This window comes from Elephas maximus, chromosome 6, assembly GCF_024166365.1.
Source record: "Elephas maximus indicus isolate mEleMax1 chromosome 6, mEleMax1 primary haplotype, whole genome shotgun sequence".
In the NCBI taxonomy this organism is placed as follows: domain Eukaryota; kingdom Metazoa; phylum Chordata; class Mammalia; order Proboscidea; family Elephantidae; genus Elephas; species Elephas maximus.
In genome coordinates, this window is record NC_064824.1 from 33328759 (window position 1) to 33355830 (window position 27072).

Genomic DNA, 27072 nt, shown 5'->3' on the forward strand with positions numbered 1-27072 from the left:
AGGAATAGAAGGAAGATAATAATCTGAATGCAACATGTAATAGAATGCATTTTTTTTTTTTCCTGCTGATAATCTAAAGAATTCACATTTGTTTTGATATGAGAAATGAAGCAAGGCTAGACTGAAACCAAATGGCAGGAGGTATCTCCGCGGTCTTTAATCCTCCATTTTCTTGACCCGCCGATTTTTTCCAGGGAGGAAGCCCCAGGGTTCTCAAGCTGGGATTTGTGTTTCATCTTATATGGCTCTATCAGAAGAACAAATCAAACATCAGGAACACGTGATGAGCCCTCTTCTGAGTTGTTCTTTTATTACAGGGTTGTTTCTTACCAGTAACTATGGCCGCTCGTTTAAAAAAAGCACATCTCCATTCCCCTTCATTCTGGGCCTACTTCAGGCTTTTCTTGAATGTCACCTTTTCCATGAAGCTGACTGGGCCACCCAACTGAAAATTGCAAACCTCCCTCTCCATGATGTCCCCTTTACCTCTTTCTGCTTTCCTTTTCTCCATGGGTCTTTTCACCATGGGAATTTTTGTTTGTTTTATTCACTGCTGTATCTCCAGTTATTAGAACCTGACATTTAGTAGATGCTCAAAATATTTGTTGAGTTAATGTGTAATAACTTCGATTTATTGAGTCCTACAATATTTCATGAACTGTAATAAGTCATCTCTCTATAATGCCTCAAACCCTCACAATGACCCTGTAACAAACAATATTATTCCTAATTTATATTTGTAATCCTCTTTCTGAAACCCTACATATATTTTAATATTCTACTCTCAGATTTTTAAAATTCATCTTTACACACCCAACACTTTGGGTATTCACTGGCACATAATGGATCCTTAGTAAGCGTTTAGGGGGTTGGGGGAAAAGCATTATAGCATGTCAAGTTCCCAGATCAGCCCCTGGCATTGAGGAAATAATTTTTGGCACTTTCATTATGTTATCTGAAAATCTGAACAATAGTAACTATTGGGACCAAGATTGTGAGCAAATTAGCTGTGTTAGCCCGTTGTCTTATATTTATGATTGAAGGTTATTTATAAATTTGACAGAGGAAACTTAAAGAAATCTACAAACACAATTTTTAGAAATTACCTAATGGTATAAGGAGTAATTGTGAGCTAAATGTCCCCATTTTATAGGTGACGAAATGAGGTCAGGAGAGGTTAAATATCCTACTAAAGTAATGCAGAAATCTGGTAACCCCATAAGGAAAAATGAAAAGGATTGGGCCATTGACTAAGGCTGGAGAGAGCTAATTATAATCATGATGAGAATAGCGAAAATTTAGATATTCCAGCATTCATGTGATAAAGTTCTAGTCACTGTCTCTGAAGAGTATCAAACAAGAGCTATCATTTTATAAGAACAACCAGAATAGTTTAAGGTAGAAGGGACATAACATGGGAAACTCTTATATTCCCATTTTCTGCCTAAAAATACGCACAGGCAAAATGGGGTGTACGCTAGAGGCAGAGACACAAGAACCAAAAAACTTGGGGCTGAGAATTTACAAAACCACCCTTACTTCATCCTTTGGTTTTCTAGGGATCTTGAAGGGAAGACACATATATGTCTATAACTAATGCAAGTGAAAATATATGTTTACTTAAAGCCTTTGCCTGAGAGTAGGTTTTCACACTAGTAACACAAGGCCCTTGCCAAGGCTTTTGCTAGGGATTTCCTTCCAGCCTATCTTTGTATGGTTCCCTTTAAACATGCTGCTTTTGTGTCATAGCAGTTCACCCGCAAACTCTGTTTTTCCAAGTTGTGATTCTCTTTGTTATACTTTTTTTCTCCTAGACATCCAAGTAGCTATTTTGGTAGTAACCAGCACTGTATCCGTGTATCTATGCATCCATCTAATTACACACCCACCTAATCTGCTATCTACCTATCCATATTTTTAACCAAGAAAAATTTTATTCTATAGCCTTCTTTATTAGTGTGCTCACCTAGAATAGAATGTCCCCAACTCAAAAGACCAGTCCTTCGAGTCACCAGATAGGCACGTACATTATCTAAGTTACAATCGCATCTTCAATGCGCTAACATTTACTATCATGCAGCTACGCCTTATAAAATCAGATATATGCATCCGATATGTGAGAGAACAACTTCTGCATTTTAAAGGAGCCATTTATTTTAAAAAGTTTAATTAGAAGTGTAAGGGTAAAGATGGTTGTTATGGATTGAATAGTGTCTCCCAAAAATATTTGTTATAAATCCTAATCTCTACACCTGTGGCTATGATTCTACTTGGGAAATAAGTTGTCTTTGTTACGTGAATTAGGCAGGATTAGTGTAGAGTGTGTTTTGAGTCAATCTCTTTTGAGATATAAAAGAGAATAAAACAAGCAAGCCATGGAAGCAGAGTTGGGGAAAGAGAGATGCCAAACCACATGAAGATTGCCTAGGAGCAGAAGCTCAGAAGAGCCAAGGACCTTCCTCCAGAGCTGACAGAGAGAGAAACCCTTCCCTTAGAGCCGGCACCGTGAATTCAGACTTCTAGCCTGCTAAATTGTGAAAAAATAAATTTCTGTTGTTAAAGCCACCCATTTGTGGTATCTCTGTTATAATGGCACTAGCTAACTAAGATGGAGCCCTGGTGATGCAGTGGTTAAGAGCTATGGCTGACCAAAAGGTCAGCAGTTTGAATCCACCAGCCACTCCTTAGAAACCCTATAGGGCAGTTCTACTCTGTTCTAGAGTTAGTATGAGCCAGAATCAACTCAATGGCAGCGGGGTTTTTTTTTTTTTTTTTTTTTGGTTTAGATAACTAAAACAATGGCATTAGCCTTTGAAAGGTAATTGTTGTGGAGAGTTTAAATAATTATGATAACCTAAATGCCAAGTTGTTGATAATGCAAGTTGTTCCATATGTGACTATAAGTGCCTCAGGATAGTCATTTGCATACAAAACATTAAATCAAACTGTCATGGATTGAATTGTATCCCCCCAAAATATGTGTCCACTTGGTTAGGCCGTGATTCCCAGTATTGTGTTGTTGTCCTCCATTTTGTGATTATAATTTTATGTTAAAGAGGATTAGGGTGGGATTTAACACCCTTACTAAGGCACATCCCTGATCCGATGTAAAGCGAGTTTCCCTGGAGTGTGGCCTGCACCATCTTTTATTTTACAAGAGATAAAAAATAAAAGGGAAGCAAGCAGAGAATGGGGACCTCATACCACCAAGAAAACAGTGCCGGGAGCGGAGCGTGTCATTTGGACCCAGGGTTCCTGTGTGGAGAAGCTCCTAGTCCAGGGGAAGATTGAAGACAAGATCCTTCCTCCGGAGCTGACAGAAAAACCCTTCCCCTGGGGCTGACACCATGAATTTGAACTTCTATCCTACTAGACGGTGAGAGAATAAACTTCTGTTTGTTAAAGTCATCCACTTGCGTTACTTCTGTTACAGCTGCACTAGATGACTAAGACACAAACCTAAACCAAACCTATTGCCATCGAGTTGATTTCGACTCATAGCAACACTACAGGACAGAGTAGAACAGCTTCTTAGGGTTTCCAAGGAGTGGCTAGTGGGCTTGAATTGCTGCTGTTTTGGTTAGCAGCCAAACTCTTTAACTGCTACGCCACCGGAGCTCAGACCTGCACCTATATTATAGAAGAGAGGAATTTTTTTTTTTTGGGGGGGGGTGGGAGGGTGAGGGGAAGGGTTGTGTAATTGGGAGATGAAAATTTCAAAAATAATTTAAACTCTTAAAGTGACATTTGGAAGAATAGATAAACAAAAAGAGGAGAAATAAAAATAACCTCTAAATCCACCACCCAAAAATAACCAGTGATTGTAATTCAGTGCATATTTTTCTAAACACTGTATATTGAAGTGAAGCACTCTATAACCCATTGATTTAGGCTGATACGTATCTGGATTTGCCTAGCGTTGTTCAAATTCCACACACTGATCAACTGAGAAAATTAGTTACATGATTGTAGTATTCACAGGGTCCAAAACTGTTAATTTGCCTTGCTACTAAAAAAAAAAAAAGAAAGCCCTGTTGACCTAAATGATTAAGTGCTAGGCTGCTAACCAAACGGTTGGTGGTTCGAACCCACCCAGGTTCCATGGGAGAAACACCTGGCCATCTGTTCCTCTAAATATTACAGACAGGAAAACTCTATGGGGCAGTTCTATTCTGTCACATGGGGTTGCTATGAGTAGGAATCGACTCAACAGCACCTAACGACAACAACTTACAAAAAAATAGACGAGAGACAGAAGAGTGATAAATTCATTAGAAAAGAATAATTTAATCATTATTGTTTCTCTATTTGTGACAGAAAACTTTGCAGATTTTGTTCCTCTTTAGCAGGAAACATTTAATATGTCAGCTCTTAATAAGGATTTAACCCACCCACTGTCGTTGAGTTGATTCAGACTCCTAACAATCCTATAGGACAGAGTAGAACTGCCCTATAGGGTTTTCAAGGCTGCACATTTTTATAGAAGCAGATTGCCACATCTTCCTCCCATGGGGTGGCTGGTAGGTTCCAGCCGCTGGCACTTTAATTGCCAGGTGAGCACTTTAACCACTGTATCACCAGGGCTGTAGTTAACCTAAATAATTGTTTGATTGTATATATCTAAAGGTATAAGGTATCAAAAATAAATAGCTAAAACTGTCAAATTACAATCAAGTAATGACTCATGAGAAGCCATACGTGAAAAGATTCTGACTACAGAATGATCATATATTTCCGTATTCTCCTTAAATGCTTTTTTCTGGACCTCAAAGTTAAGATTTCCAGAAGGCTTTGCAATGTACAATAAAAGTAAATTGCTGATTTCCCCATTTCTTTTGGTTTATATCTGAATTTGCAAAGATTTTTCAATTATTTGATTGATTCAATTATGGTTTACTTTCTGCCATTATTTTGACATATTAGTTTGGCTGGTGTGCTCTCTGAAACCATTTATAGGAAGCTTAATGCCTGATACTGGACAACATTCATGGTATGGTATGGCTTCTTCTCAGAAAGATTTAGTTGAGAAAGAACAAATGGTGTCCGTTCTTCTTTTTTATTTGAATCTCTTACTACTGGCATATGGTACTGTGGGTTGATAACCCCTCACATGCTTTTCGTTGATTGATGATCAGATTTGCTCAGTTATTCCATCTAGCATTTTTGACTCCTTTATCTTCTTTTAACAAACTTATGGGAATCAAGCCTTTGCTAGTGAATCAAATTAATGAAGTAAAGCAATAATTTAGATCAGGGAAGACAAGTAAGTTTTGTCTGTGTTGCCAACTCCAGCCAATTGATGTGTAATGACCATCTGTAGGATTCTGAGGCTGCTTCCAGGCTCTGTGGGAAAGAACACCAAGGCGATTATTCATGTGTAGAAGAATTTAAGATGGGTAGGAGTTTTTTTTTTTTTTTGCCAGATGAACTAGGGAAGTGAGGAGAGAGTACCTCAGGCAGAGGAGAAAGTGTGGGAAGAGGACAAAAGTGCTGGAAGAACAGGGTGCATGAGGGAGGGAAGTATAAGCAATTCAGGATCCCTGGAGCTGTAAGATTCGAAATATGACATGGTGAGAGATGAGAATGTATGAGAACAGGCAGGATGTTCAGTCAAGGAACTTGGACTTGATCCAGCTGATCAAAATCATGAGAAGGTTTTAATCAGGGAAGTGATGAGCTTGCTTAGGTTGGGGTTTTCAATGTATGTTGTGGTGACAGTTTTTAGGGAGACAAGACCAGAAGTAGGCTAAACAAGGGCAATGCTAGCAGAGATAGAAAAGAGAAGTAAAGACAGATTTAGTTGGAAAACATGCGAGTGGTCAAAAATGGAGGAGGGAGGAAGTATCAAATCCTTGTGAGTGGATGGATAGTGAACAGTATAGGTGACTGTTTCAAGGAAATATTTATAACTAAATGCTAACTATTTAGACTAGACTGGTGGTGTAGTGGTTAAAAGCCACATCTGCTAACCTATATGTTAGCAGTTCAAATCCCCCAGGTGCTCTTTTGAAACTCTAAGGAGCGGTTCTACTCTGTCCTTACAGGGTTGCTATAAGTTGGAATTGACTTGACAGCAATGGGTTTGGCTTGGTTTTGGTTATAATATCATAGAAGATCTGAACTACCTATCTGTTCAGCAGAGGTTTGTATAAATCACTTTAAAAAAATGTACGTGTCCTATTTCTGAGGGATACTGAAAAGCAAATTATATAGAGTGTAAGGCCAAAGAATATATTTATCTTATGGGGACAAATTATACATACAATACAGTAAGAAATAATAGAGTCCATTATAAATAAAAATCTCACAGAAAATAAGTACTTTATACTGATGTTATTGTCCAACTCAGGAAACTTTTGAGAGTGAGAGTTGGAGGAAGACAGTAACTTAATTAAAATTATTTTAACTTTTTAAAATATTTATTTATTGAACTACAAGTTGGTTTTACTATATTGTCCAGTTTATAAAATAATTCCTTTCAAACTATTTTTAAAAAATAAAATCATAATAATATTTTGTTAAAGAATGAAAGATTGGGGATGAAAAAAATGAAACCAGATAGGACACCAGGACAACAGCAGGAACTGACCCTGGAAAACAGGAAGTATAGTTACCCTACTCATGATGTCAGGAATGGATTTTATGTGCTAACTCCTAAGTAAGTAGTTCATTATCCCCTCTTGTTGTTCATTGTTTTTGCTAGACATCCAGCAGTGAATGCAGGATGGTTCCTGTCCACACCTGGGCTCACACTCTGGAGGTTGTTATGCAAACCTGTAGTTTCCATATCTCAGGTGCAATTTTAGTATCGTGCCCTCTGTCATTGCACAGGAGGGAGGACTGCCTGGCTCTGATTGTGATAGATCATTCTGGTAGCTGGGAAAAAGATGAGATAGAAACAGGCCCCGGGGATCTAATAGTTACCTGTGCCATTTGTGCTGATCTGAAATGTCCAGGTCCCTCTTAGAGAACAAGAGCTCATCAAGCCCCAGGGGGAAAATAATTGCATTTCAACTCTTTGAATTTCAAAATGTTGGATTTAGGATCTCCACAATTGATGATTCTTTATTTAAAACACAAGGTTAGGCTGAAAAAGGCAAGCTCAGAACTTTGGTTATTTGGGGCAAGTTGGAATCTAGTTCTCATTAGCCCATGGCTATTCTTATAAGCCTTTTCCCTTGGTTGTTTCTTTTCCTCTTCAAAAATAGTGGCTGTAGAGGGAAAAAAAATTTTTTTTTTTAATGTCCCTTTACTATTTGGTTATTTTCTTGTTTTTTTAGTATGAAGTCGTCAGAAAACACATACTTTGGAGTCAGTCATACGTGCCTTATAGTTTAACCCATTGCCATCCAGTCGATTTCAACTCATACTGACCCTATAGGACAGAGTAGAACTGCCCCATAAGGCTTTCAAGGAGGAGCTGGTGGATTCGAACTGCCATCCTTTTGGTTAGCAGCCAAAAGCTGAACCACCGCGTCATCAGAGCTCTGCCTTACACTTTAGTCATATTAATATCCCCTGAGTCTCAAATTGCCTTATTCGGATGAGAATAATATCATGGAGTTTGAGGTCATATTTTAGTCAGAATTAAGTGAACTGTTCTAGGTAAAGTGCCTAGCCCACTTTTTGGCCAATAAATAGCTGCTTTTTTTAGAGTTATCAGGGAAAGAATAAAAAGTTTCACGTTAGTAGTGCTAGCTTTGAAGAAAATTGTCACATAGGCTCCTTTATCCCCCATTTCAGTTTCCTTCCTACCTGCCTCCTTCACAGACACACACCACATAAACCATCCCCTATTACCAGTAGTTGGGGCTCTCATTTTGTCATTTGGCTGCCCTTTTTCTCCTGGTCTAACATCTTCTGTTTGTGATTTATTTTTCCCATCTCCTTCCTTCCAAACCTCCCACCCTTATGACCTGTGCTTTTGCTGCCTGCCATATCTAACTTTGGAAAGGTTCTGTTAATGTCATTTATGCCAAGATGTCAAAGATTAACATCGTTTTCATATGCTAGCCCTGCCAAGAGGTATTTCCATTTTAGTGAAGGTGAACACCATAACCTAAGAGAATAAAAATACAAAACTAGTCAGAGGCATCAGCAGTAGGAAGAAAAGATATTTTTAAAGAAACGAAGTCAATGATAACAATAAAAATAATGAACAGCTAACATTTATTGGGTCCTAACTTAATTTTGTACCGTATTTTATATGCATTGCCTCATTTAAGCCTGGCAACCCATAAATTAGATACTGTTATTATCTTCATTTTTTCTAGTGAGGAAAATGAAGCTTGGAGAGGTAAAGCAACTTTGCTTAAAGTCACATACACCTAGTAAATGGTGGAGATGGGTTTAGAATTCAAGTCCATCAAACTTACCAACATCTCTTCCATCCTATCACTTACAGGCTCAATTTCCAGGAGTGCAGGTATCTACCTGCTCTTATCATCATTTGTTAGAGCCTAATGCAGTGCCTGGCACATGGTAAACAGTCAATTAATAGTTTGAATGAATGAATGAATAAATGAACACCTACTCTGCCTATATTCTCATCTCCATTTACCTCTCAGTGTTCATCTCTTGCCTGGCGGCCCTGCTTTGCACTATATTCCAAGAACTCTCAACTGCCAATTGTCCTACATATAATGCTCTACTTCCTGACTTCATGCCTCTGTCATTCTGTCTCTTCTACGTGTCCCTTCTCATTTCCCTGGAAGTTTCTCTGCTCCCATTTACCCTATAAGAGAGCTCAGGAGTGATCTCACATGGAGCTTTCCATCACCTCCCATCTTCTCCCTCACTGACTCCTTTCCTCCTCCAACCTCCTTCCAACCCAGCCAGTGTTATTTCCATGCCTACCTCTTCCACCAGACCACGGTATTTTTGAGGACAGATGTCTGAGATATTTTTGTATTCCTTTTTGTACCTGATGGTATCTTTTTTCTACCTGATGCATTTTTTGTATTCTTTTGGCTTAGCCCAGTTTATCAGCTCTCAGGTACCTATTTATTTTTTTCCCACATTTGAACATCTCTGAGCCCTGGTTGCATAGTGATTAAGAGTTTGGCTGCTAACCAAAAAGGTCAGCAGTTTGAATCCACCTGCCGCTCTTGGAAACACTATGGGGCATCTCTACCCTCTTCTGTAGGGTCGCTATGAGTTGGAATAGACTAGACAACAACAGTTTTTTATGGGAATATAGCTTCCAATTGATGAAGTCTTAGAAATTATAATTTACAGTGTTTTTTTTTCTAGCTTGTTAGCTTCCATCGAGTCAGTTCTGACTTACCACCCTATATACAACAGAATGAAACACTGCTGGGTCCTGTGCCATCATCACAATCGTTGTTATGCTTGAGCCTATTATTGTAGACACTGTGTCAATCCATCTTGCTGAGGGTCTTCCTCTTTTTTGCTGATCCTCTAGCCTACCAAGCATGATGTTCTTCTCCAGAGACTGATCCCTTTTGATAACATGTCCAAAGTATGTGAGACTTGCTGTCTTTGCTTCTAGGGAGCATTCTGATAGTACTTCTTCCAAGACAGATTTCTTCGTTCTTTTGGCAGTCTGTGGTGTATTCAATATTCTCCACCAACACCATAATTCAGAGACGTCAATTCTTCTTTGGTCTTCCTTATTTATTGTCCAGCTTTCCCATGCTATGAGGTGATTGAAAACACCATGGCTTGGATCCTGCACACCTTAGTCTTCAAGGTGACGTCTTTGCTTTTTAACATTTTAAAGTAGTCTTTTGCAAAAGACTTGCCCAAAGCAATGCATCGTTTGATTTCTTCACTGCTGCTTCCATGGGTGTTGTTTGTGGATCCAAGTAAAATGAAATCCTTGATAGCTTCAAGAACTTAGTGAACAAAAATAAGTGCCAATTGTCTCCTACAACCAATGACATCTTAGATTTAATGAAATATAGTACTAGATATTAAATAAAGATTGTATGAATGAATAAAATTAAGAAATGAATGAATGGCATTCATAGCTCTCCTCGAATCACATTATTATTCTTACTTAAAGGCTAGCTGTTCTGCACTGCCAGTATTATGGCAGGCAAGAGTTGAACATTATTTTTTATTCTGGGATTCTATTGTAAAAGTAAGACAAATGGTAAACCAGCTCAAACTGGTTTCTTCCTCCAGTGACTTGACTTGTTTCATACGGTTGTTTTCTAGGTGAAATTGACCTTCAAATTCTCTCCAAAGTGCAAACTAAATATCCAGGAATTCATATCAACAATGAAGTTGTTGAACCAAACGCTGAACAAATTGCCAAGTACAAAGGTATCTGTAACTCATGGTGCTACATGCCAAATCCTATCCCAAAAGGCTTTTCATTCCAAATTTGCCCCTTGAATCATTGATAGCATAGTCTATTGTCATGTGCTCTTTGTAAGCTTGTTGGGAGAAGAAACTAATTAAATTGTTTTCTTGGCAGGTGCGACTAAGCACCTCAAAAATGAACAGTAAGTAATTAGACTCTTTTTTAACTCCCTATCTATCCCCCAGTAATACATACATACATATCTATCTATATAGAGAGAGATAGATATAGATATTTATTCTTAAGGACAGAGTCATTGCTTTATTCAGAAATATTTAAACAGAGTCCCAGCCCTTAAAGAGCTTATGTTTAATGGGTTACACAAAGAATTGACAAATTTTTTTTTTTAAGGGTTGGATAGTAAATATTTTGGACTTAACAGACTTCATGGTCGCTGTCACCACTACTCAACCTGTGTAGGAACACAAATGCAGCCATAGACAATACAGAAACTAATGAATGAGGCTTAGTTTCCAATAAAACTTTATTTATGGAAAGCAAAATTTGGATATCATATAATTTTCACATATCTTAAAATATTATTCTTCTTTTGATTTTTTTTATCCATTTAAAAGCCTGAAAAATGGTCTTAGCTTAATGACCATATAAAACAGATGGACCTGTAGGCAGTGGTTTGCTGACGTCTGGGTTACACAGTCATGTCACCTGTTTCCTATCAACTTGCCATTGATAAACATTACCGGTAGTTTCCCCATTAAGACGAAGATCGTGTGACCTATGTCTGACTAGGATTCTCATTATTACTTCTAATTGACTCTTTTTAATCTCTAATTTCATTGAATTCTGGAAAAAAGATTGAGATGAACTCTGTGGTCCCTCAGAGCTGCATAAAAAAGAAAAACGTGCTTTATATCTGTTATGTATATAACATTGATTGCATTAAAATTCTAAATGGAAATGGGTTACACATTTGCAATTAAAATTGATGGTGTGCCACCTTTTCTCTGTATTTTAGAGCTTGTAGCCAAGACATCAAACCTTGAGAACATAAAGTTTGCTTGGCATAAGGAGACATCGTCTGAATATCAAAATAGAATGATGGAGAAAAATGAGCTTCAAAAATGGGACTTTATTCATATGATTCAGGTAAGAAATATTTACTATAATATGCTTCCAGAAAGGAGACTTTTTAGAAATATGTATGAAAAGTGCCTAACATTCTAACTTTTAAAAGAAAAATGAAAATCTTCTGATTTATAATTTTATAAGTTAAGCCTTATCTGTCCAAATTTAAGGTAAAGATTTTGTTAATACTAATAGATTTTCTTTAACATTCAAAGGGCCAGTTTTCTCTGCTCAACATAAGTCCACACTCAACAATTATTTCAATGTTGGCTTAATTAATTTTTCTAGGATTAATTCTAAGATTGAAAGCTCATGGATAGATTTGAGAACATTAGAGTGATATCATATCCTAGCACAGTTCTCTAATAGCATGAATGGTCCAGAGTTCCTCTGAATCCCCTTGCTTTTGCCTTTGCTAGGTGGCCTGGCTAGTGTACATGTGGCAGAAGAGGCGAGTTAGATGACTCCTCAGGTCAATAAGTTTTATTGCTATCAGGCAGGCATCTGGTAGGTATGCGTTTCCATGGTTCAGCACCGACCAGCTAGCTAGTGCATTCTTTGGAAAGGGGGGTGACTACTGACTACAGGCATACCTTGGAGACACTACAGGTTTGGTTCCAGACCACTGCAACAAAGCGAATATCACAATAAAGCAAGTCACATGGATTTTTTGGTTTCCCAGTGCATATAAAAGTTATGTTTACACTATACTATAGTCTATTAAGTGTGCAATAGCATTAAGCCTAAAAAAAAGTACATACCTTAATTAAAAAATACTTTATTGCTAAAAAATGCTAACCATCATTTGAGTCTTCAGTGAGTCTTAATCTTTTTCCTGGTGGAGGGCCGTGCCCCAATATTGATGTCTGCTGACTGATCAGGTAGTGGTTGCTGAAGGTTGGGGTAGCTATGTCAATCTCTTAACATAAGACAACAATGAAGTTTGGTGCATCTTTTGCCTCTTCCTTTCACAAAAGATTTCTCTGAAGCATGCAATTCTGTTTGATAGCATTTTACCCACAGTAGAGCTTCTTTCAAAATTGGAGTCAGTCCTCTCAAACCCAGCCGCTGCTTTATCAACTAAGTTTACATAATATTCTAAATTCTTTGTTGTCATTTCAACAATGTTCACATCATCTTTACCAGGAGTAGAATGCATCTCAAGAAACCACTTTCTTTGCTCATCCATAAGAAGCAACTCTTCATCCGTTAAAGTTTTATCATGAGATCGAAGCAATTCAGTCACATCTTCTAGCTCCATTTCTAATGCTAGTTCTCTTGCTATTTCCACAACATCTACAGTTATTTCCTCCACTGAAACCTTGAACCCCTCAAAGCCATCCATGAGGGCTGGAATCAACTTCTTCCAAACTCCCGTTAATGTTGATATTTTGAATTTACTTTGCCCAGATCAATCAGAGGAATCACTATCTATGGTAGCTATAGCCTTTTGAAATTTATTTCTTAAATAATAAAACTTGAAAGTCAAAATTACTCCTTGATCTAAGGGCTGTAGAATGTATGTTGCATTAGCAGCACGAAAAAACAAAAAAAAAACAACATTAATCTCCTTGTACATCTCCATCAGAGTTCTTGGGTGACCGGGTGCATTATCAATGAGCATTGTCAATATTTTGAAAGGGATTTTTTTTTTTACTGAGCAGTATGTCTCAACAGTGGGCTTAAAATATTCAGGAAACCATGTTATGAACAGATGTGCCGTCATCCAGGCATTGTTGTTCCATTCATAGAACACAGGCAGAGTAGATTTAGCATAATTCTTAAAGACCCTAGAATTTTCAAAACAGCAAAGGGGCATTGGCTTCAACTTAAAGTCACCAGCTACATTAGTCCCTAAGAAGAGGGTTCCACCTGTCCTTTGAAGCCTTGAAGTCAGGCGTTGACTTCTCCTTTCTAGCTATGGAAGTCCTGGATGGTATCTTCTTCCAATATAAGGCTGTTTCATCTAAATTGAAAATCTGTTGTTTAGTGTAGCCACCTTCATCGATTATCTTAGATCTTCTGAATAACTTGCTGCAGCTTCTATTTCAGCACTTCCTGTTTCACCTTGCGTTTTATGTTATGGAGATGCCTTCTTTCCTCAAACCTTATGAACCAACCTCTGCTAGCTTCAAACTTTTCTTCTGCAGATTGTTCACCTCTCTCAGCCTTCATAGAATTGAAGAGAGTTAGGGCCTTGCTCTGGATTAGGCTTTGACTTAAGGGAATGTTGTGGCTGGTTTGGTCTTCTATCCAGACCACTAAACCTTTCTCCATATCAGCAATTAGGCTGTTTTGCTTTCTTATCATTTGTGTGTTAGCCATAATAAAAAAATATATATATATATTTTTATTTATTTATTTATTTTAGCACTTTTAATTTCCTTCAATAGCCTTTCCTTTGCATTCACGACTTGGCTGTTTGGTGCAAGAGGTCTAGCTTTTGGCCTGTTTCAGCTGTTCACATGCCTTCCTCAGAAAGCTTAATCATTTCTAGCTTTTTCTTCTTTTAATTCTCAATCTCAATAATTTTATTAAGATATATTTCACATACCATAAAATTAACCCATTTAAAGTGTACAATTCAATGGCTTTTAGTATACTCACTGAGTTGTGCAACCATCATCATTATCTAATTTTGGAACATTTTCAACACCCGCAAAAGAAAGTCCATACCCTTTAGCAGTCACTCCTCACCCCGACTCTCTACCCTTACACCCACCCAAATTCCAGGTGGCCACTAATCTACTTCCTGTCTCTATGGATTTGTCTATTTTGAACATTTCATATAAATAGAATTACATAATATGTGGTCTTTTATAACTGGCTTCTTTAGCTTAGCATAATGTTTTCAAGATTTATCTATCTTGTAGTATTTTGATTTAAATTGAGAGACGTGTGACTCTTCCTTTCACTTTAACACTTAGAGGCAATCGGAGGGTTATTAATTGGCCTAATTTCAATGTTGTCATGTCTCAGGGAATAGGAACACCCAAAGAGAGGGAGAGAAGTGGGGGAACAGCCGGTTGGTGGAGCCTTCAGAACATACACAACATTTATCGATTAAGTTTGCCATCTTATATGCGCACAGTTTGTGGCACCCCAAAACAATTACAGTAGTAACCTCACTGATCACAGATCACCATAACAGATATAATAATAATGAAAAAGTTTGAAATATTGGGAGAATTATGGAAATTTGACATAGAGACATGAAGTGAGCACACGCTGTTGGGAAAATGGTGCTGATAGACTTGTTCAACACAGGGTTGCCACAAACCTTCTATTTGTAAAAAACGCAATATCTGCAAAACACGATGAAGTGAATCACATTAAAAAGAGGTATGCCTGTAGATGGTATGGAGCCATATTTCCAAGGACCACTGATATTTCTGGATATTTTATGGGAAGTACAGGTTTAATTGTCAGCTACCATCAGAAGGTATGCATGATTAGAAATACCACTTGATTAACAATAAGACGCTCCTTCCTTCCTCTAGTCTGTAACTACAGTCACGCCCAAAGGAATAAACTTACAAGAAATCAAAGGAAGAAATGGCTGCAAGATTGATATATCCAGACAATCCTACATCACAGCTGCCTTAGCTGGCAAAATCTTTTACCTGTAAGGGAGTACTTCACATTGCCCAGCAATCCTACGATGCTTCCCTATTAAGCTTGTTTTCCCACTTCCTCAGATAACTGTTTCATACCTCTCTTCTCTCCCTACACCTCCTGCAACCCCTCCCCAACCACTCAATCCCAATTGATGATTTCATTTTATATCATACAGTGAAAACAGAAAATATCAGACAAAAACTCTGCTTTCACCCTCCAAACTTACAAACATAGTTGTACCTATACCTACCAACTCCTTTGATCTTATTGCAAAAGCCTCTCACCAATAGCCAGTCTCTTCACTTAGGCTCTGGATCCCATTCTTCTCCCCATTATAAAACGTTGCACCTTCAAGGTTCTGCTCCTTTCTCCTACTTCTCTCAAAACATCCTTTTTCTTTCTTACGGCAACTCCACTTCCCTCTGTATTATTACTCTATTCTTTTCTCTCTCTTCTATTCTACAATTTTTCTGTGCCATGTGTCTGCCCCTTTGTTGCTCCTAATACTCTCATGACGTCCTTTCAAATTAATATTTACTGTCAACAGTGGAGAATCTCACTGTCTTTTAGATCAAATTTCAGTTGTCTGTCATGAGTCGCCTCCTCTTTTTTAACCAGTGTCTTAGATTATTGGCTATCTTACTGATGAGCTGCATTGGGGTAATTATCTATGGTCCCCACAGTGGACAGCATGGAGGGAGATGGTAGTAAATATGGTACTGAAGCAGAATGGGCCACAGGCAGGTAATTTTATTTTATTCATTCAAGTGAGGGGGGCATAACTTATTTTCCCTTTATGCAATGACTACTCTGTTTTAGACATGCTACACGTAATACTGAATTCTTGTCCAAGAGAGATGAAGATGATATCTAAGAAGTAAGTGTCTGTGAGGATGGATTCCAAAGATTCAAACCCTTAGGAAAATTTCCCACTTCCAAGGCATCATTCCAAGCTCTGTCTGTGTTGGCCTTTTTCCATACTTCACTAGGGATTGGTTCAGAGTTATTAACAATGGATGGGCTGACCTCTAGTACTCAGTGACCAAGTGCTCATGCTCATCCAGTCCAGTTTCCTGGAGAATCTGTCAACAACAGAGCCTGCCACATTTCCTAGGATTTAAAAAAAAGTATCTGTGAACGTACGGTGATGTTGGTCCAAAGGGTTTAATTTTAAAGCAACATTCCATGAAATGGAGTCTGTTTGTATGATGCCGGCGCCATTTTCTCCCGGAAGAACTACAATTCTCAAAATATAGAGTAGGCATAGAATCAATGCCCTCATGTGGAGTGGAGACAAAGTGTCCCCGGCTGTAAATGTCTGTGTTAGTGAAGCCAGAAAGAGTAAATCTAAAGCTGTTTGGCTCTAGCTAAGCAAATACCACAGTTTTCTCTTTCCCCAAATATTTTCTTACATCATTTTCTATCTAAGATCATTAATTTTTAAATTTCTTACAAGCTTTGTTGAGTAAAAGTCCTCTTGACTTGAAAATCAAACTTTCTAGTGAGTACTTCATCTAAGCATCAAAGACATAAACATACGGAAGTTTCTTATTTCTCTTTTCTATCATTTCTAGGTGCTGTATTATGTAAAAGACATCCCGGCTACCCTCAAATTCTTCCATAGTCTCTTAGCTACCAATGCTATGATCCTAATTGTTGTTGTGTCAGGTAAGTTATTCTCATTCAAGTCTGAATTTTGAAAAAGCAATAGTGCACGTGTACATGGATTCATGTGTTTGAAGACAGGTGGTATATCTTGTCTTCAATATGAAATCCTTGACCTCTGGTCATATCAATTGATTTTCACAGTTTTAGGAAATTCATTCACACCAAGTCTCAATTTAGGGGTCTGGTGAAATTACAAGTCTATTTACGTCTTTCTCTTGGGAATATATGTCTTTGTCTTCTAGATATTAATCCTTTATGTATAGCTTAGAACAAATATAACAAATGTAACATTTTCATTTATTTTGTTTTATTTTCTAAAGAAGGCATTTAACCATGTTATATTGCTTCCAGTGGCATAGGTAACATCACACAGAGAACGTGAGTAAATAGTGTTAGAAAATGAAACATTGGAATTACTGAGTTCTTTCATTCATTCCTTCTTTCATTCAGCAATCTTTACTGATTGTCTGATTAGTTCCTGATATAAAAAAAACCAAACCAAACCCACTGCTGTCGAGTCAATTCTGACTCATAGCGACCCTATAGGAAGAAAAACTTGGTTCCTGATATACAACCATGTTTTTCTTCCTATGCTTGTATTAGACCTTATACTCAAAAACCTAATATCCCAAAATTCATTTGTTTATAAATTCGAGAAAGAGGTTTAACGGTGGCCAGCATGGTTGTTGCTTGTGGTTCTCAGGTTGGACTCATGTGACAGTTTGGCAGTATAGACCTCTGATATACAACCTCCTCTCCAAGGGAACATTTTGATATATTATTTTTATCTCTATTTAGTTAAAAATCTTATTCATATGCGAGAGGTCTGACTTTGTGAACTGGATCCTTCTTACTAAGCTTTCTCTAAAGAAAAACTGTTAGGGTAAAGCACCTTACACTGCATTTAGGAATACAAAAAATAAACTTAGTTATCAACACTATAGGCAGTCTATTTTTAACTTTTATTTATTTTTTTGGAGGATACTTTTTTCTTTCTTCTGTTTTTATTGTACTTTAGATGAAGGTTTACAGAAAAACTAGTTTCTCTTTAAACAGTTGGTACACATATTGTTTTATCACATTGGTTAACAAGCCCATGACATGTCAACAGTTTCCCTTCTCAACCTTGGGCTCCCTATTACCAGCTTTTCTGTCCCTTCCTGACTTCTAGTCCTTGACCCAGGGCTAGTGTGCCCCTTTAGTTTTGTTTTGTTTTATAGGCCTGTCCACTCTTTGGCTGAAGGGTGAACCTCACAAGTGACCTCATTTCTGAGCTGTAAGAGTGTCTCGTGGCCGTACTCTCAGGGTTTCTCCAGACTCTGTCAGGCCAACAAATCTGGTCTTTCTTTTGGAGTTAGAATTTTGTTCTACATTTTTCTCCAGCTCTGGGACCCTCTATTGTGATCCCTGTCAAAGCAGTCAGTGGTAGTAGCTGGGCACCATCTAGTTGTACTGGACTCAGCCTGGCGGAGACCATGGTAGATGTGGTCCATTTGTCCTTTGGACTAATTTAACCTTGTGTCTTTAGTTTTCTTCATTCCTGCTTGCTCCTGAAGGGGTGAGACCAGTGGAGTATCCTAGATGGCCACTCCCAGGCTTTTAAGACCCCAGACGCTACTCACCAAAGTAGAATGTAGAATATTTTCTTTATGAACTGTGTTATGCCAATTGAGCTACATGTTCTCTGAGACCATAGTCCCCACAGCCCTCAACCCAGCATTTCAGTCCCTCAGGGAGTTTGGATCTGTCTGTGGAACTTCTATGACCTTAGCTTGTGCAAGTTGTGCTGGCTTCCCCAGGATTGTGTACTGTCTTACCCTTCACCAAAGTTACCACTTACCTATTATCTATTTAGTGTTTTTCTGTCCCCACGCCTCCCCTCCCTTATAACCATCAAAGATTGTTTCTTTTTGTATGTAAACCTTTTCATGAGTTTTTACAGTAGTGGTCTCATACAATGTTTGTCCTTTTGTGATTGACTCATTTCACTCAACATAGTGCCCTCCGGATTCTCCCATGTTATGAGATGCTTCACAGATTCATTGTTGTTCTTTACTTTTGCGTAATACTCCATTGTGTGTATGTACCACAGTTTGATTAGCCATTCATCTGTTGATGGGCATCTAGGTTGTTTCCATCTTTTTGCTATTATGAACAATGCTGCAGTGAACATGGGTGTCATATGTCTATTCATGTGACAACTCTTATTTCTCTAGGATATATTCCTAGGAGTGGGATTGCTGAATCATATGGTATTTCTATTTCCAGTTTTCTAAGGAAGCTCCATATTGTTTTCCAAAATGGTTGTATCATTTTGCATTCCCACCAGCAGTGCATAAGAGTTCTGATCTCCCCACAGCCTCTCCAACACTTGTTTTTTCCTGTTTTTTTTTTTTTTTGATTGATAACAGTAATGCTGGGGTGAGATGGTATCTCTTTGTGGTTTTGATTTGCATTTCTTTGATGGCTGGTGATCACAAGCATTTCCTCATGTGCCTCTTGGCCACTTGAAATTAGACAATCTATTCTTGATTATCTGCATCAATAACACAGAAAAAGTGTTGGTTACTGTCGCAAGTTGGTGTAACCTGAATGCCCCCAGGTACCCCAGTCTATGAGCTCATGTTTAACTTCAAAAAATCCAAAGTAAATAACTTAGGGTCCTCATCCCAAATAACTTAGGTAGTCCACGTCCTCCACATCACTTCTGAGGATTCCTGCAGGTCAGGTTTACATGCTTCTATTCTTGCCAACTACTGTTTGCTCCAAATTTCTGCCCCCAGTTCAACTTTTCATTCCCTCTCTCCAAACCTGGCATGTGCTGTAGCCATTGTTTCTCTTGCTGCAAGAATGGGCATAGCCCTACCTCCTTTATTCCCCAAAGTACCATTTGTTGCTTTGGGAAAACGTTGAGGCCTGTGAAGAGGAAGAACAGCAGAGAACAGAACTTAGTGGCAATATCCCATAGCCACTGTCTTTCTGACATTTCTCTTGTTTGGTCTGAGCCCACTTCCCGTGGATCTATAATCACAACTTCTTCTCAAACCTCCACCATAACCTCTTAAGTCAGTGCTTTTTCAAAGATGCCAACTTATCCACTTTGTTACAGCCAGTTAATAAAATCAGTTGCCATTGGATCGCCACCAACTCAAGGCATACCATGTGTGTCAGAGTAGAACTGTACTACATAGGGTTTTCAATGGTTGATTTTTTTAAAAGTAGATCGGCAGGCTTTCCTTCCAAGGCACCCCTGGGTGGACTCAACCCTCCAACCTTCACTTTGTTGTATAACCAAAAACCAAACTGCTGCCATTGAGTCGATTCCAACTTATAGCAAGCCTATAGCATACAGTTGAGCTGCCCCATAGTACTTCCAAGGCTGTAAATCTTTATGGAAGCAGACTGCCACATCTTTCTCCTACAGAGTTCCTGGTGGGTTCAAACCACAGGCCTTTTGGTTAGCAGCCGAGCACTTTAACCACTGTGCCACCAAGAATCACTTTGTTATATTAAAAAACCTGTTGCCGTCCAGTCGATTCCAACTCCTAGAAACCCTATATGACAGAGTAGAACTGCCCCATAGGGTTTCCAAGAAGCCGCTGGCAGATTCAAACTGCTGACCTTTTGGTTAGCAGCTGAGCTCTTAACCACTTTGCCACCAGGGTTTCCCTTTATATAGAACAGTTTAATTGTCTTTTGCTCTAGTTTCACCTCAATAAACCTGTCTTCTCAAACAATAACACGTTTCCTGAGATTAATCCTGTTGGCCCCTCAGTGTATGCAAGTGGCTGCAGTGTCCTTTTTAAAAAATAGCAATAATTGCTTTGTTGCATTAATGAAGCCAATACAAATATATGAGCAACTTTTAGAAAAAATAGGTCAAACTTAGGTTTCAACTCTAGAAACATATTTAATCACAAGAAATCTTCAGAGTTTTTTTTTTCATATCAAGGTCAATCAACATGTATAGGAATGATCCACATTTTTATTAATTGTTTTTGTCATTTGATGGGGTAGCTTCAAATCCCTGTTTGTCAGACTAATCTGTGCATAGCAAATGAGCTTGAGAAAGCTCCCCAGGTCATTCTGAGGTGTTCCATCCACTTCCATTCTCACCTCTATTTAAGAAGCATTGCCCTAGCTTGCCTCTTCAGCCCAAATGCCAAACTGAAATATTTCTTAAATTGAATATTGCCCCCAAACTTGGAACATCTACACCAAAATGGCTCATACTATGCTCTGTTTTTATTGTTTCTTGCAGTCACCTTCTACAAGGAATTCGCTTTATAATTACCTAAAAGTGAAGAAGCTTCTTTGTGTATTTCCTTTGTTCAGGATAATATTTTCTTCTCTAGCTGAGTGCTCATTGCAGGCGTATTCAGAATAGCCTAGAACTATTCATGAAATTAGAGTTCCTGGGTGGCGCAAATGGTTAAGTGCTTGGCTGCTAACCGAAAGGGTGAGTCCATCTATAGGCTCCTCAGAAGGAAGGTCTGAAGATCTACTTCCAGAAAGATCAGCCATTGAAAACCTTATGGAGTCCAGTTCTACCCTGACTACAGGGGTTCGCCGTGAATCAGATTCAACTTGATGGCAACTGTTTTATTCATGAAATTGAATTTCTAAGAGCAGTCAACTAGCCAACATCTCACCTAGGTAGAGTCCAGCAGTATGTCTGGTTCAACATCTTGCCCCAAAGGACCATCTTAAATATGCCGTGTAGCTCTTGCCTGCCCGTCTCAGTCAGATACTGACCTATTACCAAAGCGACAAGTTATCTCTTGGAATGGAGTGAATTGCTCAGTTATTTGAACATCATATGTGCACTCATTTCTGAAATTTATTAGATTATAAGATAATGACATATGGAGTCAGCTTCTAGATGTAATTATGCCAGTACCTAATTTGGCCACAGTATCATCGATATTCAGCCATATTTAAAACATAGCCTGTACTCCCAGACCCATGCTGGCTGCATAGAGTAGCCCTTACATAGATTTGGTTCATTCGCCCATTACTGCTAGGCTCTGAAAGTTGCAAAAGTGAATATTAACTTTTCCCCTGCCTTTGAAAGGCTCCTTGAGGATTCAGACTTATAAATGAACACTTGCAGCAATGTGCTCAGTTTCTTATCAAAGGTATCCAGGGAGTTTAAGCAGAGTTGCTTGATGGAGGGAACTCTGCCTTTTATCTCTCTTGGCAAATCTTTGTAAAGACACTCAGTAAATGTGTTTTATTTGAAACGAATTGTTTATTTATAAAATCAGAACTACAACTAGTTCTTAAAATCCATCCAAAAAGAGACCATGGCTACATGATAAACATGAAATCAGAGAATACAGAAAGTTTTAGAGATTTGCAAATGGGTTTAATAAAGAGGAAGAAAGAGCTTGATAATGAAGGCACACGTATTCTGCCTCTCTCTCTCTCTGTGTCCCTATCTCAGACACAAACACATGCACAGACACACACCACTGCACATAGAAATAGCCAGTCAAAAAACGATGCAGGATGAGCAAGTAAAATTTGTTAGAAAAAGAAAGGGAAATTAAAATCAGAATTAAATGACAACTCTTCCTGGTCAGCCTGTTAGAATACACATCCCTTGAAAGCAAAGAGCCTTTTCTCTGTGTGCCTAAGTATCCATTACAGAACTAGTCCAGCCCAGTAAATACTCATTTAATGATAATTAGCAGAGAAATTCCTGACTTTGAATGTAAGAGAGATTTGATTTGAGAATAAAAAAAGAGAGAACAATAGAGATGGAGTTTTTTGTTTTGTTTTTAATGAGAAGTATCCCACACTAAAACGATGTTGGCAGCGTATTTTTCTACAAATGTAGCAGCCAGGCATTAGCCGGAAGAGTTGTTTATTAAATTGCAATCCCTCAGTTAAGGGAGATTAGTCAGAAGGAAATTACTGACGTTTTCTGTCCTTCCCTCCCCTTACCTGACTAAGAAAGGAGGCAAATAATGGTGTGTTATTTTTAATTCGGTGGGAAAACAAGAATCTTGTGTATAGCAGGTTGAAAACAAAAGTCACACCATATGTTGTGCCCACTGAGAGCCATTATGATAATGCATCAGTCAGAGGGGATAGAATTGCTTAGCTAAGAAATGACACCTAGTCACAGAACACTAACACCAGCAAATCTTTTGCAATTAGTGTTTGGTTCTTTGTTCTCTGCCAGGTTAAAAAAATAATAAAACAGCCTCTCCTCAACCACTGAAATGTTTATTTTCTTGTAGAGTCTTGTTTATAGAACTTATCTGGGAAGACAATCGCTTGTCTGGAATAAAAGATTTTTTTTTAATATATGCTCAGGAGCTTCGTTTTTTTCATTGAACTGAGGTTTTATTTTTTCCTTTTTCAGTCCAGTTCCACCTTCTCCTGGAGCATAGCCTGCAGTTATCATCCCCCTTCTGAAATCTTAGAACATTCATTGTTCAGGCTATTTATTATTTGCCAGCTGCTGCCTGGGCAGGTTCTTGTGTTAAGTTAAATCAGGGGACTTTATCCATAGATAGGGGTCAGGGTTCTTTGAGGCTCCTTTAACTGTGCACAAAACTGTGTGGGTATGTATTACATGTGTACTTTTCTGGGCGAGTCAAACACTTTCATTAGATCACAAAAGAGGTTTGGGAACCAAAAAAGCTCAAGCCTTGAAGTCTTCACTATTAATCCTGGAAGCACGTAGAAAATATAGGCTCACTCTTGTATCACTTTGCCCAAGTCCAGCTTAATTTCCTTACACTTAAACAGTGTTTGTTATGTGCCTGTTAATCCTTGCAGCAAGGCAATGAGTAGATTCTACCCTCAATTCTGTTTACACGTGATAAAACTGGGGCCCATGTTCATAAATCTAGTAATAGGGAAAGCCAGGCTTTATACTCAGGAGGCAGTCTGGCTTTAGAGACCATATTCTTAATGGTTACACTGTACTGACTGTATGTAACAGCCCAGGGTTACACCCATGCTTTAGAAGGTCCATAAGTAGATGTTCATTTGTTTTGATTTGTTATTATTATAGATTTCTGAACAGCAGGTTTGCTTTTACAGTCTCCAGATTACAACCAATGGAAATATATTAGCAAATGAATTCCATATGTTAATTTATTTTGTAAACACTTATTATGCATCTGCCACGTGCTTAGCATTGTGCAATGATGCACTTGAATTATCTTACTTAATGTCTGCAGTTGCATTTGAGGTAAGTATGGTTATTCCCATGTTGTTATTATTGTTATTAGATGCTGTCTAGTCGATTTCGTCTCATAGCAACTTTTCATGACAGAGTAGAACTACCCTGTAGGGTTTTCTAGGCTGTGATCTTTAAGGGAGCCTCTGGATAGGTTCAACCTCCAACCTTTCAGTTAGCAGCCGTGTGCTTAACCATTGCGCCACCAGGGCTCCTTATTCCCATTCTACAGATGAGAAAACAGATTCTGAGAGACTAAATGGCAAGACATTCACCTAGTATCAGAAGCAGAGTTCAGCCATTTTTCTGTCTCCCTCAGATGCTGGGTTTCTTAGCAACTATACTGAGTTTTCAAGTAAATACAACAGTCATTGCTAAAACATCTTCAGTGTCAGGTAAAGTTGGGGACAGACTCTTTTAGGAATCAACCTAGTTATTGGCAGTCCAAGGCAGCATTTTGTAAGCGGTGTATAGGCATGAGGGTTTACCTCCTCCACACTTATTGTCTTGAGTCAATGGTCATTGTATTTGCTGTGCTCTTTCTTTCCATTTCAGTTTCCACTTAGCTCCTCTCCTTTGAACTCCAGACTAATATAGACAACTGTTTATATTGCATTACCATTTGAATGTCCAATGGGAATCACAAATGTACATTTCAAAGACCAGATGCCTGATGATCCCTTCAAAACTGTTCAGCCCCCATTCTTCTCATCTTTGCTAATGGCCATTCTTTCTTTCCAGGCACTGAAGAAAAATCCTTGGCGTCATTGCTAACTGTTTTCTTTCTCTCATGCCCTACATCCAAGTTATTGGCAAATTCCATTGGATATAGGACCATAATATGTAAAAAGTCCAAACACTTCTCAGTACCAAGCTCACTGATCCAAATTACTGTCATATATCACCCAGATTATTCAAGTAGCCTGCTCACTGTTCTTCCTGTTTCTGCCCTTATCCTGTATAGTCTATTCTCATCTGTGCGGCCAAAGAGACCCTAATAAAATACGTCAGGTTATGTCACTCTAATGCTGTGTTGTCCAATAAAAAGACACATGTGGCTATTTAAATTTAAATTAATTAAAATGAAATAAAATAATGTAGTTCCTCAGTCACACTAGCCACATTTCATTTGCTCCATGGCCAAATGACTAGTGGCTATTATATTGGACAACACAGATATAGAACGTTTCCATCAGTCCAGCAAGTTCTATTGCACAGCACTACATTGGCTTCCTATCTCGCCCCACATGGTCTGGCACCCCATTCACTCCCCTATCACCCACCCACCTTATCTCCTTTCACTCTCCCTGTTGCTCACTCAATTCCAGCCTCACTGGCTTCCTGGCTAGTTCTTAAACATGGCGCACATGTTCCTGCCTCAAGTCCTCTACAGTTGCTCTTCTCCCTGCCTGACATGCTCTTCTCTTTGTTATCTGCATGGTTTGCTTTCGGGCCTCAGCTCAAATGCCATCCTATATAAAACAGCAACCCATCCACAACCCCGGGCACTCCTATCCCACTTAACCCTGATTTGTTTTTCATTAGCACTTATTACCATCTGATATATGATATATTCACTTGGTTCTTTGTTTTTCTCTCTCCCCCAAGTCCTTGAGTTGAGCTCCACAGGGGTATTGTTTTGTTCATTGCTGTATTCCAAGCATCCAGTGTTTTGTCTGTCTGGTAAATGAAGGAAAGAATATGTGAAACTATGAACTTTGTTCTATTGCACAGGAGCCAGCGGTTGGGCTAAGCTGTGGAAAAAGTATGGCTTCCGCTTACCCAGTGATGACCTCTGCCTGTATGTCACGTCATCCGACCTCACTCAGATGCTGGACAACTTGGGGATTAAGTACAAGTGTTACGACCTTCCGTCCACCATGGATATATCTGACTGTTTTATCGATGGCAATGAAAATGGAGACTTGCTTTTAGATTTTTTGACAGAAACCTGCAACTTTAACACAACGGCACCCCCTGCTCTCAAAGCAGAAATTTTGAAAGATCTACAAGAGCCTGAATTCAGTGTAAAGAAAGAGGGAAAGGTTTTTTTTAACAATAATCTGAGTTTCATAGTGGTTGAGGCATAAGTATCAATCAGAAGAGTTTATTCAAAAATTGAATTTTGAAGAATGCTGATCAGCCATTTATTTCCATATTAAAATTGCAAATATATCCTGTAACATTGTAAGTAGAGCATTGTCTCATATATGTGAAAATCTAGAAATTTCTTGGACTCCTGTATGGAATTGCATTTGACACTGCTGGTCTTATCACTCCTTCAAGTAAAGACAGCACATGCAGTCTAAATCGCCATGGAAGTTGGAAGAATGAGACAACTGTCACTGGTTTATTGATGGTTAAACCCTTTCATTTGCTGATTGTACTGGAACCTCCTTGAATACTAATAAAGTGTATGCCTACTGATACTTTGAATACTAAGGAAGGAAGTGTATGTTTATTAATTTTCATCTTTTGTGAAGAAGTATTTGTCTTTGTATGTCATTCTGTTTGATTTCCATCTTATTTTTACTGATCATTAAAAGTAAGCACTTTTAGCATATCACAGAATTAACCCTTCTCATGCATGGCCATTGCCTACCATTTTGTTTTCTCTTCTAAGTTTACCTATGACTTCATCTTGCTTTGTTTATTTGATATACCAAAATTTTTCTATTCTGTTCAGTCAAATATTGTTTTTTCCTTTTTTAATTTCTGAGTTCCTAACATATTTTAAAAGGCCTTAGAAAACCAAGATTTTAAAATACCAATAAATTTAATCATAATAATTTTATGGTTTCACTTTAAAGAAATCTCTGATATGCTCAACATTTAAAATGAGTACAAAGAATGAAATTGAGAACAAGTTTTATTTTTTCCAAATTCATAGCCAATTGTATCGACATTATTTACTGAAACAAAATACACTGACTTAAAATACTCCTTTTAACATTTACTTAATTTCTAGAAAAACTTTATTTTGATACTCTACATGGTCCATTATGTTGGCCTGTCTATCTATTTCTACTTCAAGACCAAGAATTATCTTTGAGCAGTAGAACTTCAGGTGATAATTGAAAACATATTTGATGTTCTTTATTTTTTTAAGGTAATAAATATCCATCATTCTGATTAGGGCAGTGGTGGTTCAGAATTCTTGCCTTCCATGTAG

The 27072-nt window shown here is 38.2% G+C and overlaps 1 protein-coding gene across 1 annotated transcript in view; it reads left to right on the top strand.

The window, feature by feature from the left end:
• Positions 1-26329, top strand: part of HNMT (histamine N-methyltransferase) — a 54678-nt gene extending 28349 nt beyond the window's left edge. The window contains exons 4-7 of the mRNA XM_049889252.1: positions 10183-10290; positions 11307-11437; positions 16609-16702; positions 25635-26329. Of these exons, the coding sequence (XP_049745209.1) occupies positions 10183-10290; positions 11307-11437; positions 16609-16702; positions 25635-25990 (689 nt within the window). The 3' untranslated portion in view covers positions 25991-26329. The remainder of the gene's footprint in view (positions 1-10182; positions 10291-11306; positions 11438-16608; positions 16703-25634) is intronic.
• The last annotated feature ends 743 nt before the right edge of the window (positions 26330-27072 follow it).